The sequence below is a fragment of the Camellia sinensis genome, chromosome 5 (genome assembly GCF_055761805.1).
Source record: "Camellia sinensis isolate YWXY chromosome 5, ASM5576180v1, whole genome shotgun sequence".
Classification (NCBI taxonomy): Eukaryota; Viridiplantae; Streptophyta; class Magnoliopsida; order Ericales; family Theaceae; genus Camellia; species Camellia sinensis.
Window position 1 is genome coordinate 125,787,419 of NC_138965.1, and position 26,360 is coordinate 125,813,778.

The 26,360-nt window shown below is 37.2% G+C and overlaps 1 protein-coding gene, 1 long non-coding RNA gene and 1 pseudogene across 2 annotated transcripts; 1 reads left to right on the plus strand and 2 right to left on the minus strand.

Moving 5' to 3' along the window:
• Window positions 1-1,467: 1,467 nt before the first annotated feature.
• On the minus strand, window positions 1,468-2,110 carry LOC114294940 (kiwellin-1 pseudogene; annotated as a pseudogene).
• Window positions 2,111-4,726: 2,616 nt separating this feature from the next.
• On the plus strand, window positions 4,727-5,367 carry LOC114294911 (uncharacterized). The gene is made up of 2 exons (XM_082872067.1): window positions 4,727-5,031; window positions 5,166-5,367. Exons 1-2 carry the CDS (start codon window positions 4,727-4,729, stop codon window positions 5,365-5,367), a joined length of 507 nt encoding a protein of 168 aa, XP_082728193.1.
• Window positions 5,368-12,494: 7,127 nt separating this feature from the next.
• On the minus strand, window positions 12,495-22,931 carry LOC145790849 (uncharacterized). Its single transcript, XR_014330109.1, has 4 exons — window positions 20,858-22,931; window positions 20,572-20,779; window positions 20,297-20,493; window positions 12,495-15,976 (listed from the first exon to the last, which is right to left on the minus strand). It is a non-coding gene; the product is annotated as an uncharacterized LOC145790849 (long non-coding RNA).
• Between the last annotated feature and the right edge of the window lie 3,429 nt (window positions 22,932-26,360).

The window sequence follows — 26,360 nt, forward strand, 5'->3', positions numbered from 1 at the left end:
TAAATTAGAAAATTTTAGGGTATGACATCAGCAATCTAGGGGATAATTTGTGATGAGATTACAAACCTCAAGGAGGGAAATATAATTTTTCAAATATGAGGGAGAATTCTATATTAAACAGAAACCTTAGGGGTGTTAGTGTAATTTGTCCCCCTCCCTTTTTTTTTTTTAATTATTTAATAGTGTTGTTATTAGCAACTGTCAAAATTCTTTGGATCCCTACCCTAAATCTTAAATTTTAATAATATTTTTTTAGACACCCCCACTTATTACCAAATCTATACATATTTATAATATTTTCACAATTAAATGCACACCCATCCTATTTTTCATACCCTCTTCTTCCCTGTTACTTGACCGTCCGTCTTCTTGGTTTTGTCTCCTCTGCACCGACCCAATCTACCAATTTCTTACAGAGTGTTGTTCTTTCATTGCTTCTTTTTTTCCCTCCTTACAAAGTGCTGCTATTTCGTTTCCTCTGTTTTTTTTGTTTTTTTTTTCGTCTCCTCTGTTTCTTACAATCTATTGCTGGTGGTGGAGCCGCACACAACGTAGCTAGTGGTGGAGCCACACACAATAAAGCTGTAGACTTTTCTTTAGTTTAACAGTACTAACTATCTACATTAATGTTCGGAACCTACGTATTGAACGAAAGGATTATGTTTAATATTGTATTACCGAATATAATCCTAATAGTAGGCAAACAAGTACAGAACAACTCGAACAAAAGAAGAACGACTGAAAACGACTGAGAATGTTAATGCAAGACAGATAAACTTACCAATGGAATGTCGGTCTCATTATAATTGTTGTCCTTGTCCTCCATTGCTTTACACGATGAAATAAGTGATGAAGTATACGTTATACTTGAAGTAAAACTTTCTGGTTTAATAGGGTTGATGATGGTGATGAAGATAACACATTCAGGGTTTAAGATGATTATGAAAAATAATATATTTAGGATTTATGTTGGTTGGTTATGAAGAGTAATAAATTTAGGGTTTATAAACATGAAATATATATAGTTGGAGGTGGAGGTAGAGGTGGAGGTGAGAGTGGGGGTGGGTGTCAAATATTATAGATTATTAGTTCTTATTTGATAGGTGGATGTTCTATTTAATAATGTTTTTTAATATAATTTTACTTTAGGGTATAATTGTAATAAATTTTTTTTATAAATTGGAGGGTTTAAAAAATTTTGACAGGTGCTAATAGCAGCACTCTTTTTTAATTGTGGACTACAGTTAGAAGCTAAAGTAGTAATTGGCTTATTGGAATAGAACAAAATTAAATGATTATTTTATTAAAATATATATTTTTATATTTTATTGACTAAAAAATTAATGAAAAATATCTTACAAATGCAATCAATATTCACCATTATAAAAGAATGATAGTTTTATCAGAGAGCTTAATCATTCTATTTTATTCCAGTGAATCAAATACAACATAAAAACATTAACAACTGGGAAATAAAACAGGGAAAAAAAAAAAAAATTAAGAAAAGAAAAACACATGCATAATTGACAACTGCTTTTGGTAAATATAAATGCGATGGAGATCAAACATCAGACCAAGTTATGTTCAAGTTGCCCCGGTTTTTTTGAGGAACACCCAAAGCCTTCCACACAGCTTTGGAGGCATCCACAATATTATTAGGACATGGAGGCTGGAAATCATGATCGACATCACAACCCAAGGTGGAGTCACACTCGTCAACTACCATAGCTTCTACACTTCGTCCATTACCGTGGATGATAATCTTCTTCAAGCATCTCTGTTGTTTGTTGAACCATCCAGTCGACAATGCCACCACCGGTGAGTCATCTGAGTGGAACTCGTTATCACATTCAGATGGTGCTCCGCCATCCCCACCCTTCGCAAAGCTGTTGATTGTCAACACTGCCTTTGTATGATCTGATACTTTTGGCGAACACTTATAAGTAGTGTAAAGTTTGCCTTCCACACAACACTCAGAGTGGTTCTCAGTGTTGCATTGTCCCGGAGGAGGTTTCTTGCCCCTTATCTTGCCGCTAGGTTTGCAAGATTGAGCTTCGACACTTGAAAAAACTGTCACAAGAAGAAACAAAATTAGAAGTTGATTCTTCATTTTCTTCTTTCTTTTGTATTGTGATTGTTTGGTGTGAAGAAACTAAGTTAGTTTACAGTATATATAGTAGAACGATGATATGTGACAGGTTTGTTTTATTTTATTTTCATAATATTATTGATTGTGTTTAAATTAAGGCATAGGTAAATGAGTTGGTTGGAGTAAACTATATCACGCGAATGAACAACTGTTTTGTAGGTTTCATTAAAGTTGACAAATGAATGTTGGTTCTTTCACCAAGTAATAAGATTGATTCTAAATTTATTCAGTTTATTGGAGGTATCTTTGTTGAATGTTCATGGCGGATCATTAATGTATTTGGGATCTTTAAGTGAATAAATATTTCGTTTCCAGCCTTTTTCATTTATTTTTTTAAATTCCAACCTAAATCATGAACAAAACATAGTGTTTGGTAATTTACACACGTTGTCCCTTTATGTTTTACTATTTATTTGCTTTGATTGTCGAACTCTTTTTTTTCTTCATTTTGGTCATTCACGTTATTTGAAGGGGCTAAATGTGAAATGGGTCGGGTCCAAGCCTTGGACCGGCCCAATCCGCTGAAGTCCAGATCCAAGCGGGCTGGATGAGCATATAGGAAGACCAATTAAGCCCAAATTCATGATCAACAGTCCACCCAAGTCCTCAAGCACTTGGGCCCAACCCGCAGTGGAAAGGCTAGTCCAGCCGTGGTGCTGGGCTGGGCTGAGCTGCGAGACTGAATTTATGGGCCGAACAGATGATAGGCTGAGCCCATACAAAGATACCCGAATGGACCAGTCTATCTCCATGAGTGATCCTGTAAAAGGCTGAGACAAGGCATAATGATGCTGAGCTGAGGAACATCGGTACCGAGCTGCGGAAACCTCGCAAGGAAACATGGAAATTGTGAACGTGTGCACGTGCAAGTTACCACCTCAGCTGGTCCCCTACACCCTAGAATCACGGAAGTTGTTGAACTAAAGGAATGTGGTTTGTTATCAGTATGACTACAATGAGTATATGCATTCAATGGCAACTACCAGGTGGTCCCCCATCATGAGCAATGCTAAAAGGACACCTGGCAGTATCCAAGCTCCATGAACTCACCTTGAGAAGCAAGCAAGGAACACTATATGTACAACACGAACTTCACATTGAAGGTAACTGAACAATTCCAAGTACAACTATAAGCTTTACTCGATATACATTCTCTCCCCGATCCACTTTCATCTAGTGCGGAATCCGGTACGCACAATTGGTGCGGTAAACGTGGATCACTTTATCTCTGAGCTCTGTACTCAGTTCTGGCGATGGGGATAGAGGACATTCCGCCTTCGACACAAACTCCACAGACGGAGAAAACAAAGGACAAAGGTTTGGCACTCCCAACAGTCCCGGAGGATCAAACTGGAAACAATAATCGAACCCCTGAATCCGTCGAGCACTGATTACCCTTCGCTGGAGGTTCTTCTCATCACTTTCTTCTGGAAAAGGATTATAGAGATCGCATCATAGACTCCATGGGGATGGAGATATAGGAATTGAAAGCCCAACTTAAGAGGGTACTGGGCGATCCAACAGAAAAGAAGACGGAAGCGGAGCCCTCTCGTTTGCGACGGAGGAGCTCATCCAGAGAACCACCGGTGAAGAAATTCCTTAGTAATGATTCTGGACAACAAAGCCAGCCTATCCTAGTAAAGAGTGAGGCGGCAAGCAGTCACACCCGCGGGTCACGCCGGAAAAGGGCCAAGAGACAGAAGACCGTTAGTCAACAGACCGCATACCCTCCTCAGGACCTTCGCATTTCGTTGATTGGCAATAGGCAGAATGAACAACATCGGGATCATCTGGATTGTACTGTTCACCAGAGGGAACACCGAGCGCTGGACAGGCTCGTCTCTTCGCCATTCTCCTCGGAGATCGAGACCATAAGACCTCCAAAGAAATTCACCCCGCCAAAGTTCACTTCATACGACGGGAAGTCGGACCCGCTGACACATATTAGCCACTATAGACAGATGATGTCCCTATGGAACCGAGACGAGACACTGATGTGTAAAGTCTTCCCATCCAGCTTGGGAGAAATCGGACTTCGATAGTTCGACCGTCTCCCCACTGGATCGATCCATGGCTGGAAGCAGCTCTCCGAAGAGTTCCTAGCCAGGTTCGTCTCCAAAACTAAGATCCCGAAGGAGCCGGATACACTGTTCGGCCTCCGAAAGGAACAGGAGGAAACGCTGCGCAATTATGCTAGGAGGTACTGGGAAGAATACAATGACCTGGAGGAAAATGTGTGTAGCGAGTAGATGGCCGTCATGTCCTTTAAACATGGTCTGCGCCTGGAAAGTAAGCTGAGACAGTCACTTACCAAGCGCCCGACCACAGCTTTGAAAGATTTGCGTGCCAGGATTGAGCAGTACACACGCCTCGAAGACGATTAGATCCCCATCGAGGTAGCGTCAGCAGAACAAACAGCTCGGCACAAGAAGAGATCAGACCGAGGAGAATACCGAGGGATTGAATGAAGTGGATAAGTCCAAATCCCACGAAGCCGTTGTAACTGTATTCAAAGAGCCCATCTATCGAATCCTAGAAAAGATCAAGAGAGAGCCCTTCTTCGTTTGGCCGCTGAAAATGTTGGGAGATCCAACTCGGCGCAATCAGAAGCTCAGATGCACCTACTACCAAGACAGGGGGCATATGACTCAGAACTGCAGGGCACTGAAGCAACACTTGGAAGACTTGGTGGCAGCTGGACACCTAAAAGATTACATTGATCAGGATAAGGAAGTGACCGAATTGGGAAACCCACTGCCAGAACCAAACATTGAGCATCCACCTCGGCTGATAATAAATATGATCCACGGGACAGCGACTCAAGAGTCCGAGGAGGCACTGAAGGAAGAGATCGCTAAGGCTGCGCAAATTCAGCGGGTCATGTTAGTGGAGCCTACATCGAAAAAGGTACGTACAGTACCTAAATCCCCTTTTGCACTGTTTCATTTACTAGCAAAGATTTAGAAGGCATACAGCACCCACATACTGATGCATTAATTATAACTGTGGAAATTAGGAAACGGTTTGATGTAAAACGAGTCTTGGTAGATCAAGGTAGTATTGCAGATATATTGTATTATGATTTGTTCAGAAAGCTTGGTCTCTCTGAGCAGCACCTCACCCTGGCGACAGCCCCGTTGGTCGATTTCAATTCACAGCCAGAATGGCTGCTTGGCAGAATAGTGTTGCCAGTCGTAGTGGGAAGAAAAACCCTCTAGATAGAGTTCTTAGTTATTAATACACCATCCCCTTACAACGCCATACTTGGTCGTCCGTGGATTCATCAAATGGAGGCAGTCCCTTCAACCTACCACCAGCTCATCCGTTTCCCAACGGAACATGGAGTAGAGCAGATCTCAGGGGATCAAGTTGCGTCCAAACATTGCTTCATGGCAGCATTAAAAGCAAAGCAGCTCTGCAATCGGGTACAGACGGTAGAAGTGGCTAAACAGCCAGTCTTGGAAGATGTAGGGGGAACCCTAGAGGAAAAGATGGTAGAGGATTTGGAGAAAGTCTTGGTAAATGGGGATGACCTAGAAAAGTACTTCCTTATAGGTACCTCGCTAGGCGCTGATGAGAAACTTCAGCTGCTGGAACTGCTGAGGGAGAATATGGAGGTATTCGTGTGGTCAGCATATGATACTCCAGGGTTGGACCCAGACTTTGCTTGCCACAAGCTCAACATCAACCCTTCAGCTCGGCCCATTGTGCAAAAAAGTCGGAGATCGTCAGTCGAGCACACCGAAGCAGTAATTGCCGAAGTCGAAAAACTCCTGGCTTCAGGAGCAATCAGGGAAGTTCAGTACTCGCAATGGCTGCCCAACACAGTTGTAGTTAAGAAGAAGAACGGAAAATGGAGATTTTGTGTTGACTTCACTTGCTTGAACAAAGCCTGCCCTAAAGCTAGTTTTCCGCTGCCTCGCATTGATCAACTAGTAGACTCAACAGCAGGGCATGAGCGCATGAGCTTTCTGGACGCTTATAGCGGCTATCATCAGATATCACTGTTCGGTCCAGATCAAGAAAAGACAGCGTTTATCACTCTAAGGGGAACTTACTGCTAGAAAGTAATGTCATTCGGCTTCAAGAATGCCGGGGCAACCTACCAGCGAATGATTACACGGATGTTCAAGGACCAACTGGAAAAAACCATGGAAGCATATATAGACGATATGGTAGTAAAAAGCAAGCTCTCTGCAAACCATCTCGCAGACTTGAGAGAAGTTTTTGGCATCCTAAAAAACCACCAACTTTGCCTCAATGCCTCGAAATGCGCTTTCGGGGTAGGAACATGGAAGTTCTTGGGTTACATGGTCATTCATAGATGAATTGAAGCGAATCCGGATCAGATCAGAGCGATATGAGATCTTGAAGTACCAACAAAGGCTAAAGAGCTGCAGAAGCTGGCCGGAATGGCGACCGCACTAAATCGGTTTATTAGCAAATCCTCAGATCGGATGAAGCCCTTCTTCCAGCTTTTAAGGAAAAAGACAGCATTCGAATGGAATAACGAATGTACCGAAACACTGCAAAGCCTCAAAAGATACCTCAGTACACCTCCTCTGCTGTCCACTCCAGAACAAGGAGAGGAGCTGTACCTCTATCTAGCAGTCTCAGATCACGCTGTGAGCGCAGTATTAATTCGAGAAGTTGACAAGGAACATAGGCCTGTCTATTATGTCAGCAAGACTTTACTAGACGCCGAGACATGGTATCTACTGTTGGAAAAGTTAGCATGCGAATGAACAACTGTTTTGTAGGTTTCATTAAAGTTGACAAAGGAATGTTGGTTCTTTCACCTAGTAATAAGATTGATTCTAAATTTATTTAGTTTATTAGAGGTATCTTTGTTGAATGTTCATGGCGGATCATTAATGTATTTGGGATCTTTAAGTGAATAAATATTTCATTTCCAGCCTTTCTCATTTATATTTTTAAATTTCTATCTAAATCCATGAACAAAACATAGTGTTTGGTAATTTACACACGCTGTCCCTTTATGTTTTACTTTTTATTCGCTTTGATTGTCTAACTCTTTTTTTCTTCATTTTGGTCATTCACGTTATTTATTTATTTATTTATTTATTTATTTATTTATTTTTTTAAAGTTAATTTTTATCCAAAATTAGTTAGAAAATATCACATTAATAACCTCCTAGCATGAAATACGTTATTATATTTAACTTACACCTTTGATACAAACATAAACCTAAATATAATAATATAATTTTTGAATAAATTGCAAATACACCCATTGGTGTTAGGTCAAAATACAAATCTCATGTGGGTCGGTAAATTATAAATATCATCTTATCAACTTTTTTTATTTAAAAAAATAAAAAAAAAAAAAAATTCTAGCTATTCTTCTATATAACAATAAATTACCAGAATTATTAATTGTATTATATTTATGACATCATTAAAAATTATTAATTGACATAATAATTTATTAATAAAATAGTTCATTTGTTATGCGATTAGAAATTTGAAGGGGTGGAAAGTAGTTTTCAGAATCACAGGGAATAATTCGTACTTTAAAACAAACTTTAGGGGGTTTATTTGTAATTTATCTAATATTTTTTTTTATGCCAAGTGACATCCAATGTGGTATTTTTTTGGGTCTAATTTTAAATAGAAGTTAGGAATAAATTGAGCCAAACTTGAAACCTAAAGAGCTAAAGTAGGAAAAAAAAAAAAAATTAATAACCAAAATAAAAAAATAATAATAAAACATAAGGGATAAAATATAATTTATCCAATCAATCAACACGAGTGACACACAATATACAAATGAAACGTGGCAGTGATGGCTATTATTAATGGCTGCCAATACGTTAGCGGTCTTTTGCCGTAGCAATTTCCCTAATTAATTTGATTCTAAACGAGACGAAATAGTCAAATTCTATATGTAATTACAAAATTTTAATGGGTGCTTATGTGTAGATCATAATAAGTGTATTTATTGTCTAATAGGTCCTATAGAAAAAATTTGTCATAAAAAAGGTTGCTAATTGTAAGTATTAGCTACAATTTATAAAGATCATGACAAAAAAAGTCACAAATTATCAATTTTTAGCGACATATATAAAACATTGTCACAAAAAAATTATTTTTAGTGACAATTTTACCAAGACTTATTTTCAATAGGATTTGGTGGGAATTAAGTCCAACTATTAGGACCTATTGGTAGTTTACCCTATTTTTAATCTACTATTTGTTATTTTTACTATTCAAAAAAACAAAGATAACTTGTTTGATGAATAATTCTGAAAACTTTTTTTCAAATAACATTTCTAAAACAGTGATGTTATGCTCATGTAGAAATAGAATGTAGTGTATGGTTGAGATTAATTTTTAAGTGTAGCTCACACTACACCTAAAAAAGATTTTTAACCATACAATACATTTTTTTTGTGTGTTATATTAAAGTTGGTTTTGAACTTCGGAAAACAACTTGAGAAAATAAATGAAACAAGGGCAAATCACACAAATAGTCCCTGTACTTTACCCCATGTGTCATTTTGGTCCACGACATTTCAAATTGCTCGATTTAGCCCCTCAATTTAACGAAGTGTGTCAATTTCGTCCAATAATTGACACTCGTTTGAAATTATGGACAGAAAGCCAGCACCTACCTCTTATGTGCTCTCTCTAGCAATTACATAGGGGCACACTCGTCTTTTCACCTCAAACCCTAGGTTACCTCCATTGTCCCTATACTTGCATTTTTTCCAAATCAACAAGTCCTTCTCTCTCTACACAATCGAATTGTTTCTAGGGTTTTGAGTCACCAAAAAATTGTTTGACTGTAAATCTGCTGAAATTGGCGTGGATAAAGAAGAAAACGATTGACGAGGTGAAAGGACGAACATGGCGATTGTGAGGATTGGTGATGAAATACCAGATTATGGTAAGCAAAAAAGTACTCTTACCTTTTTTTTTTGGTTTTGTATTTTGCTTTATTTTATCTGTCTGCAAGTTAAATCATTGGGTGGGTAAAAGAATCTACTTTTGCTTTGCTTTGTTTGAAAGTGATGAGGTGAATATATGTTTATATATTCACGCATGTCGACACATCTACACAACTGCACACTGACAAAAAAACTAATCAATATCTATAATTGATGTATTGTGGTTCCCCTTGTCCTGTATTGTGGATCATACAATAAATATGTTATCTTCTATTTCTGATCCAGATGGTGATTATTTCACTATCAAAATGCATCATGGTGGGGTTTTTAAGTCTTTAGTACATAGGGCTTACGTATGGGGAAATTATCATTTTGGGACAACTGTGATGCTGACAAAATGAGGTTAACAGAGATAGGGGATATAGCTCAAAAGTTAGTTTATACTGAATTCATTTTATACCATTATCGAGTGCCTGGTAGGGACTTAAATTATGGATTAAGGCCACTTAAGAATGATAGTGATGTAATGGATATGGTGAAATGAGTACATGTAAGTAGGATAATTGAAGTGTATTTAAAGCACATCCCTGATGATTAGTTGCTTGAGCTTGAAGAGTTTAATCCATTTCACCATGCATCAGTTGTCATTGAGGAAATTGGAAGTAGCACAAGTAATGTGGGGGGTGAGGGTGAGGCTGAAGTTGAAGTTGAAGTTGAAGTTGAAAGGCAAAGTCATGATTCATCCAACTATTCTACAGATCTAGAGGAGTTTAAGGATAATGATTATGATTTCAATGAGGACGACATACTATTTGATGCTAATGTTGATAGGAATGTTGAATGGGGTGGGTTAGTGAGTTAGAAGCATAATGATGAAAGGATTGAGGTACCTCATATTGACTGCCTAGAGCCTGATGCTACATTTGATGACCTGAAGAGCATTAATGGATCTTCTGATGAAGATGCTGGAAGCAACAGGGTTAGATACCCGGAGTTTAATCCAAACACAGATATAGTAGATTCACAATTCATGGTTGGCATGGTTTTTGGCACTGCCAAAATATTCAAAGCTGCTGTTAAGGAGAATGGTATTAAGATTGGGAAGGCTATTAAGTTAGTCAAAAATGATAGCATGAGGGTTAGGGCCACCTGTAAGCCACCATGTGAGTGGATACTTTATGCATCCAAGATGCAAGGACAACTATCATTCTAGATAAAGACATGTGTCCCCACTCATAATTGTGGTAGAATTTTTTAAAATAGACAAGTGAATTCTACCTGGCTGTCTAAGAAGTACTTGGAGACATTAAAGTCCAATCCATTTATTCCGGTGCAGTCATTCCAGCAAGCTGTGCAAAAGGATCACAAGGTTGGTATATCCAGGAGCTAAGTGTATAGGACAAAGAGAAAACCATAAGAATTGATAGAGGGAAGCCTCATGGAACAATATGCCAAGTTATGAGATTACTGTGAAGAGATAAAAGGAATTAATCGAGGGACAACTATCATAGTTAAGGAAGATGATGAAGAATCAGAAAATAAAGAACATGAAACAGATAAAGCCAAGCCTAGGTTTCAAAGGATTTTTGTATGCTTTGGAGGTTGCAAGCAAGGTTTTCTGGCAGGATGTGGTCTATTCATTGGGGTTAATGCCTACTATTTGAAAGTGCCATACAAGGAACAACTGTTGCAAGCTGTTGGATTAGATGGGAATAATAATAGCTATCCACTGGCCTTTGCAATTGTTGAAGGAGAAACAAAGAGTTCATGGAAATGGTTTTTTGAAATATTGTGTGACACTCTTGGGTGGTTCAACAAGCAATGAGTGACCTTCATGTCAGACAAGCAAAAGGTAAATGTTTATTGGAAGTTTCATGTATTTATTTTTACTGTTTAGTTCATTTAATGTGTAACTTTTCTTTTTTTTTGTTTTCCCCTGCAAATGTAGGGATTGTGTCCAGCACTTGTAGAGGTTGCACCCATGGCAGAGCATAGGTTTTGCATCAGACATCTGTACACCAATTTTAGAGATAGCTTCAAGGGGGTGCACCTGAAGGACATTGTGTACAAAGCTGCAAAGGCTTCTTATGTATAAGCATTTGAGGTTCATATAGAAGAGTTGAAGGAAGCTGATGAAGATGCATTCAATTAGTTAGTTGAAAAACCCCCAAGCACCTGGTCTAGATCTCATTTCACACCTACAGTTAAGTCTGATATCTTAAACAACAGTGTGAGAGCTTTAATAGCTTGATCCTAGAAGCTAGAGGAAAAACCATAATCCCTTTGTTAGAGGACATTAGGTGTATCTTGATGAAGAGGCTGCAAGTGAGAATGGAAGTAATGAGGGCTTACTTAGGACCTACTTGTCCTAATATACAACAAGCACTGGAGAAAAGGAAAGAAGATGCAAGCAATTGTATTGCTATGTGGGTAGGAGGTCTGGGGTACCATATTAATTGCTTCAACGAACAACAATTTGTAGTTGATTTGGGTGATTCAACCTGTTCATGTAGAAAGTGGGATCTAACTGGCATACAATGTTGTCATGCCATTTCAGCCATATATGACAAACATGAGCAACCTGAATATTATGTGGTTCACTAGTATAAGAATGAGACATACTTGGCTAGCTATGAGCCAATGATATACCCAATAAATGGTTTTGAAATGTGGCCAAAGTCTGTATTGCCTGGATTATTGCCTCCAAAAGTGAAGAAGTAACCTGCATTACAACAAAAAAAGCCTTTGGTGACAGACTGATTTTGTCTCCAAACATCAAATTTTTGTCACCAAAGTCATCTGTGACGAAAAAATTTTGTCACCACGTTCGTTATCTATTTGTTGTTGCAGAAAGTACCTGGTGACGAAAAATTATTTCGTCGCCTATTCTTCATTTTTGGAGACGAAATTTTTCGTCTTTGAATGTTGAATTTTTGTCCTCTATACCATCAATTTTGTCACTATAATTAAATAATATTTTATGTGTAATTGTTTTGGCGATGAAATATTTCGTCACAAAATATTAAGATAAAGGTTTTAGTGACGAAATGTATCATCACCAATGATATAGATTAATGTGACAAAAAAATTCGTCACTGAAATGAGCACAAAACAAAATTCTTCAATGACAAAAACAATTTTGTCACCAAATATTTCAAGTTAGTGACGAAATATTCAACAAACGTGACGAAGTTATTTGTTGGAACTATATCATTAGTGACAAAATTATCGTCAAGAAAAGTTGTTTGAAAACTAATAGCGACGATTTTTTATTTCGTCGCTAATAATAATTAACATTTTTAAAAATAGGGATAATATTTTAAATTTTCATTTTTTTTTCAACTAAAATTTCCCTGCACATTTTAATTACATGTTTAATAAAATATTTATTACAGATCAATACAAAAACTTATTCATCTTCATAAATACCACACTTGAAATATGCCGCATACTATCTACAAAAATACAATATTACCTGCGGATTACAAAACATATTTCCTAATATCCACAAAAATATAATATCAAGTGCAAATTACCAAACATGTCTCCTAATATATAGAAAAATATAAACTTTACAACGCAACCAAAATACATGTAAGGTACTATTAACAAAAACACAAAATGAGCAAGCTCCTGCTCTCTAGATTACCAAACACGTCTATCTCTAATCTCCAATCTGCAAAAAAAAAAAAAAAAAACAAAAAAAAGAAGAAGAAGACAATTACTATCTTATCAATAAAATATACAATTTAACATTTTTTGAAAAATGCATTTTTCGACTTAGTTTTCAAACTGAGAGTCTCGTGCTAGTTCCATCGGTTTCCACAACTTACATTGGTCCCTCCCGAGGTGTTCGGGGTGTTTCCCAGGCCTTCTCGTGGTTGTTTCACGATTTTGGCCCCCAACAGCCTATTTTCAAGCCTAAGTGTTGGAAAAAGTACATTTTTCGACTTAGTTTTCAAATCGAGAGTCCTGTGGTAGTTCCGTAAGTTTCCACAACTTACATTGGTCCCTCCCGAGATGTTCGGGGTGTTCTTCGAGCTTTCTTGTGGTTGTTTTACGATTTTGGCCCTCCGATGGCCTACTCTCAAGCCTAAGTGTTAAAAAAGTGTATTTTTCTACTTAGATTTCAAACCAGGAATCCCGTGCTAGTTCCGTAAGTTTCCACAACTTACATTAGTTACTATAAGTTTGGAATACAATGGTAAATTTTTGGGAGTCTCGTGCTTGTTCTATAAGTTTTCACAATTTACATTGGTTCCTCTCACGGTGTTCATGATGTTTCCCGAGCCTTTTCCTGCCTATTTGAAGCTTCCCCCCCTTCCCAAGACTTATTTTCGTGCTTAAGCATTGGCATAGTGCAAATTTCAAAGTAGTTTTCAAATCGAGAGCCACGTGCTTGTTTCGTAAGTTTGCACAACTTATGTTGCTCCGTCTCAAGGTATTTGTGATGTTTCCCGAACCTTTACATGCATATTTCACTATTTTCCCGGGACTTTTCGTGCCTACATATCAAAGTAGTTTTTTTATTCTCCCCTAGTTGAAGAAGAAAGTTTATACTAAATTAACATAGAAACATGATATACTAACCAAGAAGCTTGTCTATCAGAATCTGAACTTTCCTCACTCTCAAAATTTCTCGGGATACCTTTCTGCCTCAGGCATTCTATGATACTTTGTATCTTCTTGCTTTGTTTTTTCTCTGACTTTTGAAATGTGAAACCCCGTATTTTTGAGGTATTAATATTTTAGTGAGAGGTATTGGTGATTGTTTGGTGGTAAAATTTTTAGATGAAAACCTAACTCATTTTCTCTATTTGTTTTATCTTTTTTTTATCTCCATTTCATTATTATCATTATTCATGTCTTTTATTTATTTATTTATTTTAGTTTCCTTTCTCTTCAAGTTATTTTGTCTCCAAGGAAGTTTCTTTTCTTGTTCTCCAAGTAAATTCCTTTCTTGCCCACCAAGTAAAGTTCCTTTCTTTGGCCCTAAGTCTTTCTTTTCTTTTGTCCCAAGCATCCTTGCCTATAAATTGAGCTCACCTCTCAACTTCTTTCTATGGTTCTTCCCATATCTCTCTCCATTTGTTATATAGATTTAGAGTTTAGATTAAGAGTGTTTAAAGTGAGAGTAAGCATTTTCATAAAGGAGGTGAGTTGTAGATTTTGTGAAACTTTACATACCTTATGCCTTAGACTTTGGAGATCCATGGAGAAATATCAAGATTCGAGTGTTGGCGACGGAGGAGGTTGATTTGAGGTAATTCAAGTGGTATACAATATGCTTCTCTAAATCTATTTGCAAAGAGTTTATTTTAATTCCCGTAAAGTTGTACTCCTCTTGATTATTCTGATCATTTGATAAACTCTGTGAAATTATTCGTTGTTGATTTATTTGATTACTCTAGTCATTTGATAAATTTTGTGAAGTTGTTCTGTGTAGTTAGTGTTGATTTGTCTAGCTAAATGACGTGAAAATGCTCCGTACATGGATCGAGTAGACCTTGCCAATAGCTTGGACCAATAGCCTGAATAAGTGGTTGTGCTTGGGTGAGGTGGGTGAGGCCGGTCACTGGTCATGTACCGAGTAGGACCGGGAATTTGGTTCTGGATAAATTATCATATGTCGAGTTGACTTGTTTGTGCAATTTGGTAAATTGCTTGATTATCGAGTCTAATCGGTTGTGTAATTGCTTTATCTCTGTTGATTTATTTTATGTCTGAGCCTTGTTATTCTTGTTGTATTGTATACTTCCCGAATTAATTTATTTTTTAGGTGTGGAGCAAATTTAGTGGCGATTGGAGTTGAAGCATCTAAAGAGATTATTTGAGTTGGAGATTTTTAGTCCACAACTATATATTATTTTTGGAGATTAGTAAAATTTATATTTTGGAGACGGTTTGTATATTTGAGATTATGAGTTTTCTACAATTATAAATTTGAGGTTGATTTGATTGATTAACTGACCAGAAGTTGGGGCGTTACATGAAACCTTGCAATTTGTTCATTTTGCTATGCTATTTGCATCTCAAGACGTTGAACATAGTCATTATTTTTAGTAGGTGCAACAGTAGTCTTCATAGAAGAAGAAGGCCTCATGCCGAGTCCTTTCACATAACTTGCCCTTAGCTTAAGCACCTTGATTGACAACTCCTCTGGGGTCAAGGGGATTGCACCAGTCTTCGAGAGGTGTTCAGCTTGCATTTGTATCATGTTGTCCCATTAATTTGGAATAAATCAAACAATTATTAGTTATTCTGCCCTACACAACAAAATAAATAATTTTATCAAACTCAGAAAGCATTGCCTTGTACATACATAATTAACTTGGCTCTCCGACGAAATCCATTCATGCGTGTCTGAATTATAGTGGATGGACTTGTAAAATTTTTCCAAATCGGGCACTTTTCCATTTGCAATTATTTGATTCATTTGTTTTTTTAAATGTAATTTCAAATATTTAAATAACAAAGCCTACTAATCCAATAAAAAAATTAGTAGAACTCATCGAGCTGTACACTTTGACCGGGATTGATTTTGATCCACATTGATTTTTTGTTTTCATATGCATCCTATTATTCACATTAGTTAGTGATTGTTCTTACACGATTGAAACACTAATAAAAACAAGAAAACTTAACATTAGTAAGAAGAAACTCAATTTTTGACAAATAACATAAAATATTTTACCTTGAATTCTTTACTATTCCATTTCTTGTCAATTAGAGATGTCCACTGATCAAGAGTAACACTTGCATGTGGGTGGCTTCTCGCGTACTCCTCCCCTCTTCCATCCTTAAGTTGCTTGTATTTTTTGTGCAACCTATAGGTGAAGCCACTCAATCGCCGACCAAACTATGTGTCTAAAGCCTTTGCTACATCACTTTGATTTCCTTGTAAATCAAACTGATCCTGCAAAATCAAATCATTTTTTTTTCATAAGTTAAATAACCTATTCTCTTGTTCACATACACAATTAGACAGAGCAGCAACCAACTGTGAAACACAACAGGAAAGGGTGTACAATAATATTCTTTGATATTAGGAAAGGAAGAACGTCAAAAATCACAATAAGCAACATTGGAAGAGTAAGTAAAACAGATCATCTTATGAAAACAACGAACTTCATAATAATGGTTGCTTTATCCATACAGGTTTCTTGGAAAAACAGCATAAGTGATTATCAAATGTTATTTGTTTATTTCTTTTTATTATAAAAGGAAAAAAAAAAAGAGAGACAAGGATGACATAGAAATAGACCCTTTTGCAATCCAATAACAAGCCTATCCAAGTTCCAACAAATCCAACATATCTAAATTGACCCGAAACAATTAACATTTCAACAACTATCTACCACAATTCACCTACACTGGTTCTACTACACTCCATGGGCTACCATCACTATTTATTTTGAAAAATTGTTACACCAGCTTGTTCTCCACTACTTAATCATTACATTTTTGTAAATAAAAAATTGACACTATCTTATCATTCATATCCATAACCATACTAGTATCACTTCTTCCATGAATATCAAGCATTAAACCCATCATCTATCAAGCCTTTTATGTGTGCTCTGTATATGTTGTGGTATCACTTTCAAAACTTCTCTCTACTCAATCTAAAGAGATGAATTCAACAAATAGCAATCAGTTTTCATAATTGAATCCAAATTGATCCCATTAATTTATTTGTAAAACAAAATCAATTAAGTAAACAATATATAAACAAATCTCTAACATTTCCACAAATTCATCAAATTACATGTATAAAATCACTTGTTTCCAAAGATTTGTTCATACAAAAACCGAGCTTTAAGATACTTAGAATCAAGAGAGAGAGAGAGAGAGAGAGAGAGAGAGAGAGAGAGAATACAACTATGGAGAATTAGGTGGATTTAGTAGAGAGACGAATGAAGAAGCAAAGACCCTAGATTTCAGTTTGAGAGTGGCCTGAACAAAGAGGGTGGCTTTATATATGTTCTGCTAACATGCCTCAGGTTTCATATGAGTTCTTAATGGGTCTGTATACTACACTTTCCCTACACACCATTGGGCCTTGGACTGATATGATGGACCCATAGCCCATCTGGGTTTTTAGCAGGCTTTATGGGCCTTGCATGTTTCATATTTAATGAAATGAAGCTACTTGAGATCCCAAAACAAACAAAATTTGTAATTGTTTAGTAAAAAAACACTATTGAGTCTCATCATAACACTCAAACTCACTACATTGAATTTGGTTCCTACATCTGGCCATTAACCAAGTGTGGTAAGTGTTTTTCCCTATATAGTCTTGGTTGATCTACTTTATTTACTCACTGGTGGCTATTTTCTTCTCATGTTTATCATGTTTATTGGTTGGTCTGGACTTGGGCCGAGGCTATAGACAGCAGCAAACCACAAAGCTGCTGCAAAAAGAAATCATAACAATAAAGCTGCTACAGAGGTGAAGAACACAACAATAAGCATGGCTGGAGCCACAGTTAGCATAACAATAAGGCAACAATAGCAAATTAATTTATAGCATCATAAGGTGCATCTCACAAGCACACTTTTTAACACATGCAACAGTAAGTATATATAGTATGCATCCTAAATTTTAACTATCAAACCAATAACCATTACAACCATCCAAAAGAAGAGAGAAAACTATTCTTAAATAACTAAAAGTTCCTAAGATAATAACTTAGTATGCATCTCTATTGCATGAAATTTCAAAATGGGTACCAAGTGTTACACAAACAATGGTTGCATAAATAGGAAAATGGGGTATTAAGTGTTGCACAAACCATGGTGCATAAACAGGAAAATGGGCCATTTGATTTAGCAGTACCTAGTCAGCTACCCCTTATGCACTCCAACCTATGAGCTAAATTATTTGTAAAACTAGCAAACAACCACAATATTACAAAGTCCACACCTAGTCTATAGCACAACTACAAAACTACAGCAGTTGAGGATCAAAAGCAACATAGTGTAGCAATAACATCTATCCACACATCACTAAATATACTCAGCTACCCCTTATGCACTCCAACCTGTTGGCTATGTCCTTAACTGAATAATGTATATTTTTACGATTATACTTCATCCAAAGAGCTAAATTAACTTTGATGGATTCATATCAATTGCAATAAAATAAAATAACTCCCAAAGATCATTACCTAGTATTAATAAGGTTTTTGCTTAAACTATTGAAGAACTAGATTTATAAATATAATCACATGTCAATAGCCAATATAGAATTAGAAAGTTTTGTCCCATTTAACAAGTAAGTCCCTAGTATTAACAAGTAAGTCTTGATTTATCTGGATGTGGGTTGAGTTTTGTCCTACTTTGTTTTAAATGACTTTTAAAATTGCATCTTGGAATGTTAAAGGGTTCAATGATCCTTCTAGGCATAAAGAAGTTAAAAGTTTTGTGGTTAAAGAGGATATTAAAGTCATGGGAATTTTGGAAACCAAAATAAAAGCTGTCAATGAAAATAAAATTTTCTCATCTAGTTTGAATAACTGGCCTTTTTTGACTAACTCTCAACCTGCTAAATCAGGGAGGATTTGTGTTTGCTGGGACCCTACCTTTTGCACTGTTAAGCTTAATCCTCTACTCCCTATAGTTGTAAACCTGATTCCTCTAGAAATGATCAACCTGTTTGGAAGCTTAATCCTGATGGGGAATTCACTATCAAATCTGCTTGGGATCATTGGAGGCATAAATTTGGCAAAGTTACTTGGCATAAACTTATCTGGGGACCTCACATGATCCCTAGAGTCAGTTTCATAGTTTGGATTGCTCTTCATTCTAGACTGAATATTGGGGATAGGTTGCAATAGTTTGGCTTGACTCCTAACCCTACCTGTCCTTTTTGTCAAGGTCTTGTTGAGAGTCATTCTCACCTTTTTTTTGATTGCTTGTTCTCTATTAGGATCTGGAATGTTCTTAAAGCTAAGTCCAATGTTAATTGGCCTAACCTTCAATGGCCTAATTTGTTTGCTAATGCCACAACAGAGACTAAAGATAAATCCTGGAGATCAATAGTTATTAGACTGTCCTTGTTATGCTCTATCTATCACTTCTGGCTTGAAAGGAATAATAGAATTTTTAACAAAGAATTCAAACCTGAAGAGGTGGTTACCAAAGCAATTATTCAGATGATAAGGGGAAGAATTTTGTCCATAAACAATCTGCCTAGATCACCAAGGGATGACTGGTTTCTTGCTCAGTGGAATTTGCCTGAGACTATCTTGAAGCCCCATGTGACCAGAAATGGGAGATTGGTGAGAGATGTGAGTTCACTAAATGAGAGTTGAGTGAAGGTTAGCATAAATAAGTGTTACACTAATTTATTTTCTTGTTGTGCAGTAGGTTGAAGAGCTTAATTCCCGGTTGTGAGGGTTGAGTGATTGTGAGACATATAGTCTAAAATGTTACATTTTCAGATCTGTAGTGTGAATTCTGTGGGTTGAGTGTGTTTAGACCTGATATGAGTGATGTACTAATGTTATTTATATGGTAAAGTTTTATATGCAGGTTAAGGAGGCTGTTACAGAGGGATGTGAGATCCTAAATTGTGGGTTGAGTGGTGTGAGCTCAAATATTGTGTGCTTAAGCCTAATGCTGCTATGGAATTTGTACTACTTCTTTTTGAGTAATGCTTATTCCATTCTTCATTATTGGTAGGTTATATTGAGTAGGCCTTTAGGTTTTTGCAGCTTGTGGCCTACTCCTACGGGCTGTGTAAGAGATATATCATGTTTGGCGTATGGCTAGCAGTTTGGGCGTACTGTATGTATTTCAATCATGCTTAAATCATGGTCCCAGTGCTGCTAAGTTGATGTTTCATGTCTTGTGACCAATGTTGCCTATTGTGTACATGGTATTGACAAGTGGCTGTTCCTATGTTTAGGTTCACTATAACACAAATACCATCCTCATCATCATCAAACTAAGCATTAATTTTTAAAACAATTATGTTTCCAGATATGTTATTTCTTGTTGTTACTTTACCGCAGTATTAAATCTAGGGATCTGAAAGTTAAACCAAATGAGCCTATGCCAAGTTACTCTAGGCCTATGAACTCTAAATAGGTCCCAAATAGAATGTACAGAGAAGAGGCCATTAGATAAGAAATAATAAAGAAATCAAACAATGCTACAACTTCAAAGATAAGAGTTTGACAATAATTACTGCCAAACGTTGGATTATCGGCTCCTTTTTAGCATTGTTCACCTTTTTCCACCTACGAACACTTAGGCCTGGTAACTGTGTTCGAACCTCTATACCAATCTTGGAGGCCAGCTTAGAGGCTTGCTCTCCTACTGGCACACGAAACTATTCAGGTATAGGAACCAACATCTTTCCATCCTTATTGACAATGCGCTGGGCCTGTATGCCGCGTGTTGGGCCACGGCCGCGTGTCTGTGATGCTACAAGGACATAATATTAATTGAGTTAGTAAGTAAACAAATGGAAGTTAGACCTTAAAAGCAACTTTGCAAACTTACCAATGCTGCTAGATGTAGTCACCTCGTGCTCAGGTTGCACATTATGAGGTAGTAAGGGTTGGGTACCAATGTCCTGACATAAGGGATTCGTCCCTTCCTACTGGCGCATGAAACTGTTCAGGTATAGGAACCAACATCTTTCCATCCTTATCGACAATGCGCTGGGCTTGTATGCCGCGTGTTGGGCCACGACCGCGTGTCTGTGATGCTGCAAGAACATAATATTAATTGAGTTAGTAAGTAAACAAATGGAAGTTAGACCTTAAAAGCAACTTTGAAAACTTACCAATGCTGCTAGATGTAGTCACCTTGTGCTTAGGTTGCACATTATGAGGTAGTAAGGGTTGGGTACTAATGTCTTGACATAAGGGATTCGTCCCTTCCTCTGGAGTGGGATTTAATAGCCTTGAATGAGACTGTAAACGGAGTCCAGGTGGCGTCTCTTGATCCTAAAATAACATAATCAAATAGTAAAAAAGATATTTAACACAGTTAAAATCTATTTTAAAAAAGATAATGATGTTTAAGAAATGTGAAGAAGATATGTAAATAGTAAAAGACATGTTCACACACAAATATAAAACAATGTATATAATACCTTGCGGTCAAAGGAACCCAATGACTCATCATCATTGTCATCCTCACTCTCTGATGGTTTATACTCATCATCATCATCTACCTCAACCCTAATTCCCTTTTCCTTTGCATTTGCACATTTGGGATAAACCACACTCACCAAAGAATTTGTAATATTCTTCACTTCAAGTTTGTTCATTACCTCACAGTTCTCCTTGATTCGCTTATTTCTTTGTTTCTCATATTCTGTTAGCTTCTTAGTTCTCAAATCACCTAGTTTCAGCCATTGTTTTTTGCCTTTGACCATTTTCTACAACTATATAACATAATTCAACTTTAATTGGAAAATATAGACAATTTAATTATGCACCATTAAATAAAAGAAGAAAAAGAAAGTAAGATAAACATATAAAGAAAACATTACATTAAGTAATAACATTTGTTCAAAAAAAAAATATAAAATAAAAAGTTACATAACATAATCCATATCAAGATCCATATCAACATCAGGAATATCATGTTCTTCATCTCATTCGTCATCTCTATTCTCTTCCATTATCTCATCTAATGACCCTACTGCCAAAATAACATTGAATTGAATATCATCCCTACAATATCGGGCAATTAGGTCAATGGAACAACATCATTAATGTTTTCTTGTTGGAACACATCATTATTTTCTGCAGGATCCAATAATTCTCCATCGCTAGCTTCTGGAACATCAAAGACACCCCTATGTTGCACCCTTTGTATGACATTCCATGGTTCACCCAATTTGGTGTCATTTAGATAGAAGACTTACTTAGCTTGACTAGGTAAGATAAACGGGTTTGATTGGTACCACCGATTGTTCACGTCAATGCTTGTGCAATATGTATCAAATTGTATTGTTCTGTTTTTACCAGTGTTACCGGTGTTGTACCATTCACACTGGAACAAAACAACCTTTTTATCACACATGTAGTCAAATTCCAAAACCTTGCACAAGTGACCGTAGAAGTCATGCAATTTTCCTTCGTGATCCCCTTCTATAAGCACACCACTATTCTGACTCTTACGACAATTGTCTAGATCTCGAGCATGGAACCGTCTGCCATTGATTATGCAACCTGAGTACTCTTTCACTAGCAAATTAGAACCATTTGCTAATGATCACAATTCATCGGTTACCTCTAATGACTCTTCAACTCTCAATCTATTTAACTACAATTACATGTAACAAACAATAAGTAAATAATTTATAAATGACAAAATTTTATAAAACTTTAATTTTGTTTAAATTGTAAATGTCAAAAAATTATAAATGTTTTACCCTCTCTTTGAACCACTTGGGAAATTCTTCTTGTTGTATATGGGTTATGTCATGTCCAGCTCAAGTTTGTAATAGGTTTTTGTGTTCCCCACATATAAAAATGTGATTACTACGTACCACTAATAAAAAAGCTAAGCATAAACATAATTTAATGAAACACATAATCCAAATACTTCTCTATCTCTGGGCTATTGTACAACACAAACCAACGAGCAATATCATGAATTTTCTGAGACATTTCAGCATCCCGTGTGATTAGACCAATTGGACGTGCAGTTTCTGTGAATACTGTCAACCTTTGTTGATGTTCACCACGATCTTCATTCTGTTCTGGTTGATTATAAATAGTTTCAATCCCATCAACATACATTGAACAAAAAGTAATGCACTTTTTGACAATGTAAACCTCAGCAATTGAACCTTCCGGTCGAGCTCGGTTGGTCACAAACTTTTTTAATGCTCCAAGAAACCTTAAAGAGAGAACCAATTAAGAGTATAGTTACACATGCAACACAATTATGCACATCTCATTTACAAATATAAGTGTAAAAAATACCTTTCAATTGGGTACATCCATTGATATTACATGGGTCCTCCAAGAATAGCCTCATGAGGCAAATGAACAGCCAAGTGAATTATCACATCGAAGAAGGCTGGAGAAAAGATCTTTTCAAGCTTGCATAAAATGTGTATTATACGTTCCTCTAATTTCTCCAGTTCACTCCGCCTTAGTGTCTCAGAGCATAGGTCTTGGAAGAAATTGCCTAACTCAAAAAGTGTTGTGCTAATTTCTTTATCCACGTAACCACACATTCTAATGGGAAAAGTTCTTTGTATAAATACATGGCAGTCGTGGCTTTTTAGGCCTGTTAATATACCATTTCTTGCATTCACTGATTTGGATATATTTGCAGCATACCCATCTGGATACTTGACAGTTTTTAAGAATTCAAAGAAACCCTCCCTCTTTGCAGGTCTCAATGAAAAGCTTGCTTGAGGCTTGACATATGACCCATCGGATTGTTGTGTTAGCCATAGATCTTTTCTTATACCCATATCTTCCAAGTCTAACTGTGCATTGTCTGTGTTCTTGTTCTTTCCATCAATGCCTGACATAGTTCTGAAAACATTTTCACTAAAATTTTTCTCCACATGCATGACATCAATGTTGTGTTGAAATTTTCACTTCTTCCAATAGGGTAGCTCATACAAGATGCTTACCTTTGTCCAATTAGGTGCTTGACGGGGCCTTTTCTTATTACTTGGATGCTTTCCATGTATGACACCTATCATGTTTTCCAATTGCTCTTGTATCTTTTCCACCAGCAACTCCAAAGATCTCTTTCGTTTCTCAATCTTACAATTGTAAGCCCTACTCTTTCGCCTTTCTGGATGGTCCTCAGGCAAGTAACATTGATGGTTAGTGTACCCATTCTTACTCCTTAAAGATTCAAAATATGGTTCATCATTGCAAGTGTAACAAGAATAATGACCCTTTGTTCTCCACCCAGATATGTCACCAAAAGCAGGCTAATTGTGTATTGTCCGCAACAAAGTTGCATGCATTCAAAAAGTCTCATTGGTGGAGGCATCGTAAGTTAGTGCACCATTTGTCCATAACTCATTCAACTCATCCACCAATGGTCACATGTAGACGTCAATATCAATCCCTGGTTCTGATTCTCCAGGAATAAGTAATGACATCAAACAAAATGGATCCTTCATAACCAACCAAGGTGGCAAGTTGTATGGAATGAGTATGATGGGCCAAAAACTGTAAGAGTTGTTCATGTTCCCAAAAGGGTTAAACCCATCAACGGCCAACCCTAGCCTTACATTTCAAGGCTCCAAGGCAAACTCGGGATGTTGTGCATCGAATTTGTCACGACCCGAACCCACCCCCATGGGTTAAGGACGTAACCGGCCAGTAATCCTGAGATTACCTATGGCCTCGAACCAAAATAGACATAAGTCAACAGAGTAGAGGGGCCAAACGGAAGCAATAATCAAAAACTTTGTCCATAGAGCCGTGCTTAGATGCACTTCAAAAGAACCCAACTCATATACGTTAATAACCCACGTCAAAAGTACAGTACCATAAAATTCTTTACGGACAGGATCATCTAATTAAGTCAACCATGACAGACTATTTACAAATATACATAAAGTCCTTGCCGGCAAGACAAAATGTAATTACGTAACACAAAGGCAAGGATAGGTCTCAAGAGAGAGACACAAGGCCGACTTCCTCAAAACTCGTATTTTCCTAGCAGACTTCACTGGGACTGGGTTTGGACTTCCCTTGGCTCACCTACAAACACATGAATGAGCGTGAGCGATAGCCCAGTGAATAATATCAAATACAGAAGTCATATAAATAATATGTAGAACAATGTACCCCAAACGGCCTTGGGCCCACTTCATATTCCTACTTAACATATGTACATTTATACAAAGTTTAGATCAAGTGACTGTAGTTCTAAACATATTGGCCTCTGGCCCATTCTGATTTCCATCTACATCAAAACGGCCTTCGGCCCATTCATTTATGTCGAAACGGCCTTCGGCCCGTTCATTCTTGTCAAAACGGCCTTCGGCCCATTCGTTCTTGTCAAAACGGCCTTCGGCCTATTCATTTATATCAAAATGGCCTTTGGCCCATTCATTTGTGTCAAACGGCCTTTGGCCCATTCGTTCTTGTCAAAACGGCCTCCGGCCCATTCATTTATATCAAAACGGCCTTTGGCCCATTCATTTGTGTCAAACGGCCTTCGGCCCGCTCATTTATGTCAAAACGGCCGTCAGCCTATTCATTTATATCAAAACGACCTTTGGTCCATTATCTCTATCAAAACGACCTCTGGTCCATTCGTTTATTCTTATCAGACTTTTGTCCACAGTCCCAATTAGCAAATTCATAAGGCTTATAAGGGAATAACAATTGGACATTCACAAGCTTTCAAATATTGATATTACTCAAAGTGATCGGCTTGTGGATTTGCCCTGGAGCTTGACCCTACACATTTCATGAACACAAAAGGGTCATTAACAGTTCAATCCGTTCCTTGCTTCACATGTTCCACATTAGGCTTTATTCATATCTCATTAATTAATTTACAATGCTTAACATATGCCTAAGAGTGCTTACAAGTGAAAGAGAACGAAAAATAGAACTCAGAATGCAAAAACAGAATCTAAGAAAACAGGGTCCCCGCTCGAGCGTCAATTTCCCCGCTCGAGCGGACCCTTAAGGCCTGCAAAAGTACTGGTTGCATGAAAAATGTGCTCGAGCGCGAAATGGGCGCTCGAGCGGAAGGCCTGTCCACAAAAGCTCCTCGCTCGAGCGTGGAATATCCCGCTCGAGCGAACACCAACTCTGCAAAAAGTGCTGGGGGCACGATTTTACCGCTCGAGCGTCTATTCATCCGCTCGAGCGGACATCAAAAATCTGGGTTTTCCAGATTGAGTTCTTGAGCTCCAATTCGAAATCTCAGCCTCAATACTTGCATGCAATGGCTCAAATCTCAAATATAATCACACTAACATGGTACCAATGCAAGATTATAACATTATGGAGTTCAATTTCTTGATTTATCCACATGCATGTCCCAAAATATGTCAAACTCAACATCAAGATAACAAACTCATGCATTCAAGCTCATGTCTTCTCAAATTGTACATGCATGTGATGAATTAGCCACATTCTCTACTTACATAACACAAAAGGGTGATCAAGACATGAGTTTCCTTTAACATTTCACATGGATTATACACATTTGTGCTCAAACATGCAATATCAAGGTGATTTCCTACATGCATGCACATATTAAGCTTCAATTCAACAAATACAACCCAATTTCATTTCAATCTTACTCTTGATCACCAAATTAGTTTGAGCACA

Coding starts and splice junctions, on each gene's coding strand:
- LOC114294911 (XM_082872067.1), top strand. CDS start 4,727: ATGTTGGGAGATCCAACTCGGCGCAATCAGAAGCTCAGATGCACCTAC. Junction 5,032..5,165: donor GCGCAAATTCAGCGGGTCAT/GTTAGTGGAGCC, acceptor TGTGGAAATTAG/GAAACGGTTTGATGTAAAAC.